The sequence below is a fragment of the Thamnophis elegans genome, chromosome 16 (assembly GCF_009769535.1).
Source record: "Thamnophis elegans isolate rThaEle1 chromosome 16, rThaEle1.pri, whole genome shotgun sequence".
Taxonomy (NCBI): domain Eukaryota; kingdom Metazoa; phylum Chordata; class Lepidosauria; order Squamata; family Colubridae; genus Thamnophis; species Thamnophis elegans.
This window is the reverse complement of record NC_045556.1, coordinates 17642038-17652186: the sequence shown is the minus strand read 5'-3', so window position 1 is coordinate 17652186 and position 10149 is coordinate 17642038. Positions and strand designations below refer to the sequence as shown.

The window sequence follows — 10149 nt, the reverse complement described above, 5'->3', positions numbered from 1 at the left end:
ACTGGCTCCTGTTTATGACAGTCACAATGTCCCGGGGTTACGTGATTCCCCCTTTTGCGACCTTCCAAGAAGCCAGGTCAATGGGGAAGCCGGATTCACTTACCAAACACTGCGGCAAGAAAAGTCGCCAAATGGGGCAAAACCCGTTTAAGAAATTCCTCCTATAAATTTGGGGCTCGATTGGGGTTGTTAATTGAGGAGTATCTGTACTCCACTCCTCGGCTTATAACCGTTCATTTAGCAACCATTTGAGGTTACAACAGCAACAGAAAAAAAGTGACTTACTTCCTTGCCCTTATGGTCAGTGCAGCATCCCCAAGGTCACATGGTCAAGATTTTGGTGCTTAGCAACCAGCATATATTTCTGACTGTCACAGCATCCCAGGGATGTATGAGAGCCATCTGCCTCTCCACCCGGCTTCCAACAAGCCCAGTCAGTGAAGGAAGTCAAATTCCCTTATTGATTTTTCATGATTCACTTAACAACTGCAGTGATTTTGCTTACAAGCCTGGTCCAAAAAAACCGGCCATTAAATCAGGTGTGAATCATTTAACAGCTGCCTTGCTTTGCATCAGAAATGTCTGGTCCCCATTATAGCTGTAAGTCGAGGGCTGCCTGTATAGATCCCCCCGCCCCTCATTATGAGTAAGGTCCTAGACTGGACTACTGCAACGTGCTCTACATGGGGCAGCCCTTGAAGAGCATTCGGCGACTCCAGCTTGTCCAGAATGCAGCCGCGCGAGCGATTGTGGGTGCACCTCGGTTCACCCACGTAACACCTATCCTCCGCGAGCTGCACTGGCTGCCTATTGGTCTCCGGATAGGCTTCAAGGCGCTAGTCATCACTTATAAAGCCCTTCATGGTATTGGACCTGGGTACTTGAGAGACTGCCTGCTGCCAATCACCTCCGCTAGACCGATTAGATCCCACAGATTAGGCCTCCTCCGAATTCCATCTGGTAGACTGGCGACTACCTGGAGGAGAGCCTTCTCTGTGGCTGCTCCGACCCTTTGGAACGAACTCCCCATGGAGATTCGAACCCTCACCACCCTCCAGGCCTTCCGCAAAGCCCTTAAAACCTGGCTGTTCCAACAGGCCTGGGGCTAAAGAACCGTTGCCCCCGTCTCGAATGATATGACTGTCGTGTGTTTTAAATTATGCATTGTTTTGTGTCGTTTTTAATTTTGTCTGTATCACCCCTTCCCTGGTTTGAGTTGTGAGCCGCCCTGAGTCCCCTTCGGGGGAAAAGGGCGGCATATAAATAAAATAAACATTCAAAAATAAACATTCAAACACTCTTATACATTCTAATTTTTTGCTCCCCTCCCCAAGGAGGATGGGGTAAATAAGAATGCCCCGAAGATGAAAGAGAAGAAAGAAATCAAAGATAATCAACCAGGCCAAAGCCATGGAAATAAGGATAAACAGCCAGGCCAAAGCCCTGAAAAAAAGATTAAGAAGTCAGACAGAAGTCCAGAAATCCAAGTTCAGCCATTAGTCAAAAAGCAAGAATGCAAAGTTCAGCCCTCACCCAAAATCCAAGAAAGCAAAGCTCAGCCCTTAGACAAAACCCAGGAAAGCAAAGCTAAGCAGTTAAACAAAATCCAAGAACGCAAAGCTCACCAGCCAGTCAAAAGCCAAGAAAGCAAAGCTGAGAAGTTAACCAAAAGCCCAGAAATCAAAGCTCAGTCCTTAGTCAAAAGCCAAGAAAGCAAAGCTCAGCAGCCAGTTAAAATTGAAGAAAGCAAAGCTCAGCCGTTAACCAAAATCCAAGAAAGCAAAGCTAAGCATCCAGTCAAAACCCAAGCTAGCAAAGCTAAGCTGTTAACCAAAAGTCCAGAAATCAAAGCTGAGCAGTTAACCAAAATCCAAGAAAGCAAAACTAAACAGCCACTCAAAGTCCAAGAAAGCAAAGCTAAGCAATTAACCAAAAGCCCAGAAATCAAAGTTCAGCGCTTAGCCAAAATCCAGGAAACCCAAGCTCAGTCCTTAACCCAAAGAAAAGAAAAGAAGGCTAAGCAGCCAGCCAAAATCCAAGAAAACAAAACTCAGCAGTTAACCAAAAGCCCAGAAACCAAAGCTCAGAGCACAGCCAAAATCCAAGAACTCAAAGCTCAGCAGTTAGCCCAAAGCCATAAAAACAAAGCTGAGCAGTTAAGCAAAAGCCAAGAAATCAAAGCTCAGCGCTTAGCCCAAAGCCAAGAAATCAAAGCTAATAATCAGCCAGTCAAAGTGCAAGAAAGCAAAGCTCAGCCGTTAACCAAAATCCAAGAAAGCAAAGCTAAGCAGCCAGTTAAAATCCAAGAAAGAAAAGCTAAGCTGTTAACCAAAAGCCCAGAAAGTAACCCTCACCAGTTAACCAAAATCCAAGAAATTAAAGGTCAGCGCTTAGCCAAAATCCAACAAAGCAAAGCTCAGCAGTTAGCCAAAATCCAAGAACTCAAAGCTCAGCAGTCAGCCAAACACCAAAAACAGGGAGAAAAACAGGATGAAATGGAACAGGTACCTACTGGTGTTAACCTGTCTTGGAGGCTACACCATTACTAATTTTAACCAAGGTTCACATATGTGTTTTAATAACTTGACTGTGAGCTTATGTGAATAATTTAACCTTGGTTAAAATCAACTTCATATTATGGGTAAAACTTCCTTTTACTTCATTCTTTGGGTGTTTGGGCCAGGGTGAATGCTTTGTCTGGCCTTGTTAGAACTGGGAAGCTAAGCCGGATTGGATTGGGTTAACTGGGTGGAAGAGCATCAGGAACTCCCCAGATTCTGGTGTTGACTGAGAAATCTAAGAAACATCTCAGAAGAAGACAAACAAAATCATAACCGATATTGAGACTTTGTAACTACTTTGCTTGCACACAGTTTGCAATTGGCTACCATTGAGCGTGTGTATTGAATGATGCTTTAGCTGGCTTCCTAGGCTCTTCAAATTACTCAGTTCTCCCCAACAGTGCCTCGAATTCTAGATATTTCCTGTCTTCAAATAATGTTATTTTGGTTTTGCCCAGTTCTGAGAAATCAGGAGACTGCATAGGAAGATAACATTTCCGTGCAGCTGAGCTTCAAATTTCTTTTCAGGGAGATTTCTCCTTCTTCAGTGATCATTGTATAAGTGATCTCAAAGCTCAGAAAGTTGTTGGGTTGACACATTTTTTAAAAATCCAAAAGCTTTGCCCATCCAAAATAGGAAGAAAAGGTTGGAGTGAGTTTTGAGAGCCTCCAGATAACCAGTCAGTAGAAGGTAAGCATGAGCACTGGTGGAGAGCCATTTGCCTCTCCACCCAGCTTCCAACAAGGGAAGTCAGTGAGGGAAGCCAGATTGGCTTATTGATTTTGTATGATTCACTTAACAACTGCAGTGATTCTGTTTACCAGTCTGGTCCAGGAAGAAAAAGTTGGAGTGAGTTTTGAGAGTTGGCTAACTATCTTTCAAAACTGTCCACCAGACCAGTGAAAGGTGGATGGCTTCTTGCTAAAGAGGGATGCAAAAGGGTACATGGTAGTATTTCTCTCCATTATTTTACATCTCTGGCCATTCAGAATAGAAAGACAAAAAGCTAAAAACAATTCATTTATAGATACTTGTCCCAAATCAGTCACAATCAAAGAACACAGAAGATTACATCTCTTTTAGAAAGTGAAATGCATATTTCTCGGTTTTAGTCATGAGAGGGTTGTGCAATTCCATTTGTTTAGGAAGTCCCATTATCACAAAAATGAGCCGCGATGGCTCAGCGGTTAAAGACGCTGGGTTTGTCAGCTGGACGGCTGACAGCCTGGGTCCGAGACCCACGTTCCACATAATGGGTGAGCTCCCGTTACTTGCCTCAGCTCCTCTGTCCACCTAGCAGTTCGAAAGCATGCAAATGTGAGTAGATGAATAAGCACCACTACAGATAACAGCATTCCACGTGCCTTTGGCATACATGGCCACATGACCACAGAAATTGTTTTCAGACAATGCTGGGGTTAAGTACCGTCCTTTAGAGTCACCATGACTGGACAGAGTAAATCTTGACCTGTACTTCATTATCCTAAACATGGAGAGCCCTGTTTGAAGGGGCAAAGGAATTGCCTGGAAATTCCAGGAATCAGAATGCAACTTTCTCACCACCCTTGGGGTTTTCTTGGGGTGGGGGTGGGGGGTGTTTTTCCATTTCCTTATTGGCACATCTGTGACTTTCCATCCTTTGCTGTTTCATGAGGGATGCTATCTCCTCTTGTCTTTTCACAGCCCAAAGGCGCCGAGGCAAAACCGGTCCTCATCAAAGATGTGGAAGAGGAGGAATTGGACCAGGCAACCTTCAACATTGTGAGTCTTCTCCAGGAACCCAATGGGGAAATGTCCAAGAGGGCTGGTTGCTGACCCCAGAAAATGTCCCTTTGACTCAGAAGGGCAGCGGCTGTTTAGTTACGAAATCAGCTTGCCTCTTATAAAATTTCCGTGAAAGATAAACCAATCCCAAAAGATTTAAAAATAGGGAATGGGGATCAAAGGGGGGAAACTGGAAAAATGAGAAGAAGAAGAAGAAGAAGAAGAAGAAGAAGAAGAAGAAGAAGAAGAAGAAGAAGAGGAGGAGGAGGAGGAGGAGGAGGAGGAGGAGGAGGAGGAGGAGGAGGAGGAGGAGGAGGAGGAGGAGGTGGAGGAGGAGGGGGGATGGGGAAGGACACAAAGAAGGACTTCAGACTTTCTTCAGGTCAGAAACAAATAAACAGGTAAAAGTACGACCACAACTGAGCCCAGACTTTATGTTTGTTAAGTGGAAAATTAGCTAAGTGAGTTTTGCCCCCATTTTACAACCTTTCTTGCTACAGGTGTTAAGTGAATCACTGCAGTTGTTAAATTAGCAACACGGTTGTTAAGGGAATTGGGCTTCCCCTTTGACAGAAGGTCGCAAAAGGGGATCACATGACCACAGGACACTGCTCCCGTCATTAATAGGAACCAGTTGCCCAAGCATCCGAGTGGGAATCACGTGACCATGGGGATGCTGGAAAGGTCATAAGGGTAAAAAAAAGGGTCATCAGTCACTTTGAAAAGACAGCTGACATGCTGCCAAGCCAAACACCGGTCCCTGGCATATTCATCTCAACAGAAAATTACTTTACCCCCACCCCAACAAATTTACTTCTGAAACAGGAGAATGGTAGATTTGCTGGTATGGGATCGAAAAAGGAGAAGGATGAACCTTCCACGCAAATGTTGTCCTCTCTGCAGCATGTTTACTTGTCTTGTGAACAAGGATGACTCCTGTGGCTTCATTTGGAGAGGGTGCCCACAGCAGATCCCCTCCCCCAAATTCAAATGGGCCCTAAGCCTAAAAAGGTGGCCTCCACGGGGGTCTCCCTTTCTTCCTCCTTCCTTCTGATGTGCGACTCTAATGCGGAGCTTTGCTTTTTGTGTCCTCCACAGTGCAAAAAGCTAATGAGGCCTGTAAAAAATTCCTTGAGGCAGCTGGATAAGCCAGAAAGTGGACTTTCAGACCATGACCTGCTGGAGCAAACTCGCAATTCTCTTCTCAACATAGGAGACCACATAGCGGATTGTTTGAAAATCCACAGTGAACCAGATGTTCTTGACATATGGAGAAGGTTATTTGTCTGCCGACCAAATCTTCAGTCTCTCTCTCTGTCTCTCCCTCTCTTGTCCTGATGTTGCAGTCAGACTTGAGGGTCAGGAGTGTTTTTGAGTTTGGAGGAATAGGGGAAGAAGAGGCAGAATCTGGGGATGGAGTTAAAAGAGGAACCAGACTAGAATCTCTACATAGCCACAAGTAAACTAAATCCAATTCCCCTTGAATTCCAGTTCCTAAAGAGAGAAAATTAAAATATCTCTTCACCTTCTTTCAGGAATCTATGGGTATTCGTCTCGAAGTTTATCGAATTTAACACCCAGAAATTACACAAGTTATACAAGATGGCTAGCCAAAAGCGAGCCCGGGAACAGGAGGTAAGAACAGAGAGTGGTTTGTGTGTGTGTGTGTTTGTGTTGTGCAGTGGAATGGAAGGGATACGAATATGAATAAAGAGAAGGAAGGAAAGGGAACATCCTGTAGAAAAGAAAATCTCAGGAACTGGAGGAATTATTGTTGAGACTTTTAGGTGGGACTGTGCTCTTTCCTTTTCCTTTCTTTCTTTTTTCTTTTTGCTCCTGGCTCTGTCATTGCTGTCCTAAAAGCCAGATGTTGGGTTGTAGAAGAGAGGAGGAGAAATCCTATCTTTAGGATTGGTGGGCCTTTCAATGCTCAGGGGACATTGAGTCTTCTCAAGAGCCGAGGTGGCGCAGTGGTTAAATGCAGCACTGCAGGCTACTTCAGCTGACTGCAGTTCTGCAGTTAGGCTGTTCAAATCTCACCGGCTCAGGGTTGACTCAGCCTTCCATCCTTCTGAGGTGGGTAAAATGAGGACCCGGATTGTTGTTGGGGGCAATATGCTGACTCTGTAAACCGCTTAGAGAGGGCTGAAAGCCCTATGAAGCGGTATATAAGTCTAACTGCTATTGCTATTGCTATTCTGGCACACTCCTTGGTGGGCCTGTAATTGTGTGTGAGTCTCCAGATCCTTTTGCCAGACTTGGCCCTTTATTAAACAGTCAGAGTAGAACTGGAAGGGACCTTGGAGGTCTTCTAGTCCAATCCCCTGCTCAAGCAGGAGACCCTATACCATGTGAGATGAGTGGCTCTCCAGTCTCCATTGATGGAGTTTCATTGCTTTTTCTTCAAGCTGCCTGACAAATGCAACTGTTGGGGTCCCTGGGGTGCCAAAAGGGGCTGGCCTAGGAAACCTTGATGATGAAGACAAGTCTGGTCACAAATGAAGAAGTTGAGGGTGGAAAGCCTTAAAGCTTTTACTTTTCTTTCTGTTTGTTTGTTTAACCCTTTCCTCTAGAAGAGGTTCTCCAATATTCTCCAGCAACCTCCCTCCTCCCCAGTTCCTGCTTAATAAGACCCAAATCACGGTTACTGTTGTCTTTTTGAGTTTTCCCACGATGTTGTCTTTCTGCTCGGCAGGAACAGAAGAAGAAGGAAGAGACAACGAGTGGCAAGTGGCTTCGTCCAGAAACTCCTGGGCCCAGTCGAGATATTCCACTGCTTCCTTTCCCCCAAAGCCCGCATTCACAAAATCTGCAGCAACCATCTCCCCAGCCTTCACAGATTCATGGACATGAATTCATGAATACCACCAGCCAAATAGAAGGGACTTTGGCCATACAGGTGAGATTTCCCTTCTTCTGATGTCCCATCTAGCTCCCTGAGATGGGGGAAGGTGGCAATGCACGACCATCCTTGGTCCCCTTATTGGGACCACATGGGGTACAAGGTTCACGAGCCTCCCAATTTATCTCTGTATCGATGGTGGGATTCAACCAGTTTGCACGTATTTGGGAGAACCAGTTGTTAACTTCTAAGCAGTTCGGAGAACCGGTTGTTGGAAGAAATCTCCTTTTGGTTTTTTCCCCACTTTACAGGGCTAATCCTGTAAGGAAGGCAGGAAGGAAACATTCTGGTATTGTTTCTAGATTAATCTTAATTGCCCTGCTTACAGAAACTGCCTCTCCGGTTAACCCTTATTGCATCATAACAGCTAAGGAAAAGCACCCATCGACCTGAGTGACGTTGAGTTGGCCACGCCCACCCAGTCACATGACCATCAAGCCCCATTTACCCAGCTGGTCATTAGGAAGAGAACCGGATGTTAAATTATTTGAATCCACCACTGTTTACAGCCCTCTCTAACAGCTTACAGAGTCAGCCTATTGCCCCCAACATGCCTACCCAGCTGTTCATTAGGGCAGAGAACCAGTTGTTAAATTGTTTGTATCCCACCACTGCTCTGTTTGGACACTGCTATGGATACTTTGTGTTACTGTTCCTCCTTTTTCTTATTTTCTTAAAAAAAAGAGATAATAAAAATCAAATGAATAGTAGACAAAGGCAGAAGTTCACATAACAAAGTCCATTTGAATAAGATCCTTGGGCTTTTTTGTGAAAGAGTGCTAGCTTCACCCCCTTCCTTCTCATGCAGGGCGAAGGGAATGGCAGAGGGATCCCCAGTTTAACTACAGTTGGAATGTGTTTACCAATTGGGGCCGAAACCGGTACCAGCCGTACGAGCCCCGCTGGCACCGGGAACACCATTATGCAGATTGCCAGGCGCGCAGAGAACAGTATCAGAGCTCAGGAAACTACCAGCCCAGCAACGTCTCCCGTAAACGCCCCTATGATCCATACAACAGTGAACGCAATTACCGCGGACAACCGGACTACAGGTGAGGTGCTAAGCAGGCCATTCGGCTGGTCGGTGGGTCTTCTGCAGGAGTCAGCATGCCAAAGGCAGGGAATGGTGTTTGTCAGCCAGATCATGGAACGGAGATAGCAAGGAATCCTAGATCTGTAGGGTTGGTAGGGTCTAATAATGGACCCTTAAAAGCCTGACCTCCCTGCCCTCCTACACCCCAAATGCCCAGATGGGGTTATTTTGTGTCTCTTTGAGCCAAGGTGGCGCAGTGGTTAAATGCAGCACTGCAGGCTACTGCTAGATCAGCAGTTCAGCGTTCAAATCTCACCGGCTCAGGGTTGACTCAGCCTTCCATCCTTCCGAGGTGGGTAAAATGAGGACCCAGATTGTTGGGGGCAATATGCTGACTCTCTGTAAACCGCTTAGAGAGGGCTGAAAGCCCTATGAAGCGGTATATAAGTCTACTGCTATTTGAGTATTATGAATGGTTGAGGGAGATAGGGACGCCTGGCCTATGGGTGAGAAGTAGGAGCTCCTTAAAAAGAGATCCAACCTAGAAATAAGGAGAGTTTCCTGACAGCAAAAGCAATTAGGCAGCCAAATAGCTTGCCAGCTGGGCTTGTGGGTGCTCAATCGGTAGAGGCTTTCAAAAATAGGCTGGACAACCCTTTGATTGGGATGGCATGAGGCTTCTGCCATGAGCAGGGGGTTGGACTAGAAGACCTCCAAGGTCCCTTCCAACCCTATGATTCTCTTACAACCTCTCTTCCTACTGGAAAGAGTTGCTGTTCATTTTTTCTTAACAATCTTGCGTTCCTTCATCGCAGGCATCTCTGCCCCTTTGTGTAAGCATATGTTGTATCATGGCCCACAATACAAAGTCCGTAGGCTTGGGCTCCAGCTCTGCTCTTGTCCATCTTCTTTCCTTCCTCTAGTGTCCAGATACGGCTGAACTGGGCTGACATTCCTGTTCTCTTCCATGCCTTTGGCACTAGAGGGAGTTAAGCACCCCAAGATCTAGATACGGTCATTTTTTCCTCTTCTGTTGAGTTGAATGTTTTGACAACTTCTTCTTTCCCCTCCAGGTACTGCTATGAAGCCAAGAGGCAACGGTTAGATGAATTCAGGCCCCAGAATTACCCAGAAGATTATCAGAGGATGCTGACTATAGACCGCCCTTGAGTTATCATGGCAAGGACCATCTGACCATTACAGGCCTTTCCACCCAGACAAATCTGCTGATTATAAGCAACTCCTTCTCCCTCCTCACTCCCATCTCTCTGACCCTCGCTCTCCACCTTCTCAGAAATCTCCGCTTGTATCAGGTCTTCCATTCAGTATCACTCACTTCTGGATAGGCCCTTAGAGCAGAGGAACAATCCAGAATATAAATGGAGTGGCCGGAAAACCTAGAGGTTATATTTGTGATAAAGGCATTGGCCACTGTTGAAAATGATTTCCAATGTAAATATGTTCTTTATAAAATATGTATTATTATTTCCTATGGTTAAACTGCAGTATTTTGGATTGTTGTACATTGAAAGTTCCGTTTTTCAAAAATTGGAATTCTATCTCTCTATCTCTCCTCCCCCAAATAGTTGTCCCTGAGGTTATTTATAACTTAACGGTTTTCTTGTTTTGAAAATATAGAAGTCTTTTATTACTTCAGCTTAAAGCCTGATTCTAGATAGTGAAAACAAATCTTCCTCAGTCATTCGTTCTTTTCATATTCACCTCCTTTTTTCATATTGTTTGACATTTTCTGGATTTATTTTTTCTTTTGATCTCTTCTCTGAAAAGTATCCCAGTAGTTTGAAAAAGACCTCAATGCAGAAATTTGAAATGTGGCCAAATGGTACGTATGACCTAAGATATTCCTCCCCATCACAAATCTATTTTA

At 45.1% G+C, this 10149-nt stretch overlaps 1 protein-coding gene across 1 annotated transcript; it reads left to right on the top strand.

Moving 5' to 3' along the window:
- Positions 1–4123: 4123 nt before the first annotated feature.
- LOC116519317 (chromodomain-helicase-DNA-binding protein 2-like) lies at positions 4124–7625 on the top strand. The gene is made up of 5 exons (XM_032233155.1): positions 4124–4323; positions 5425–5603; positions 5862–5961; positions 7022–7225; positions 7596–7625. Exons 1-5 carry the CDS (start codon positions 4219–4221, stop codon positions 7623–7625), a joined length of 618 nt encoding a protein of 205 aa, XP_032089046.1. The 5' UTR covers positions 4124–4218.
- The last annotated feature ends 2524 nt before the right edge of the window (positions 7626–10149 follow it).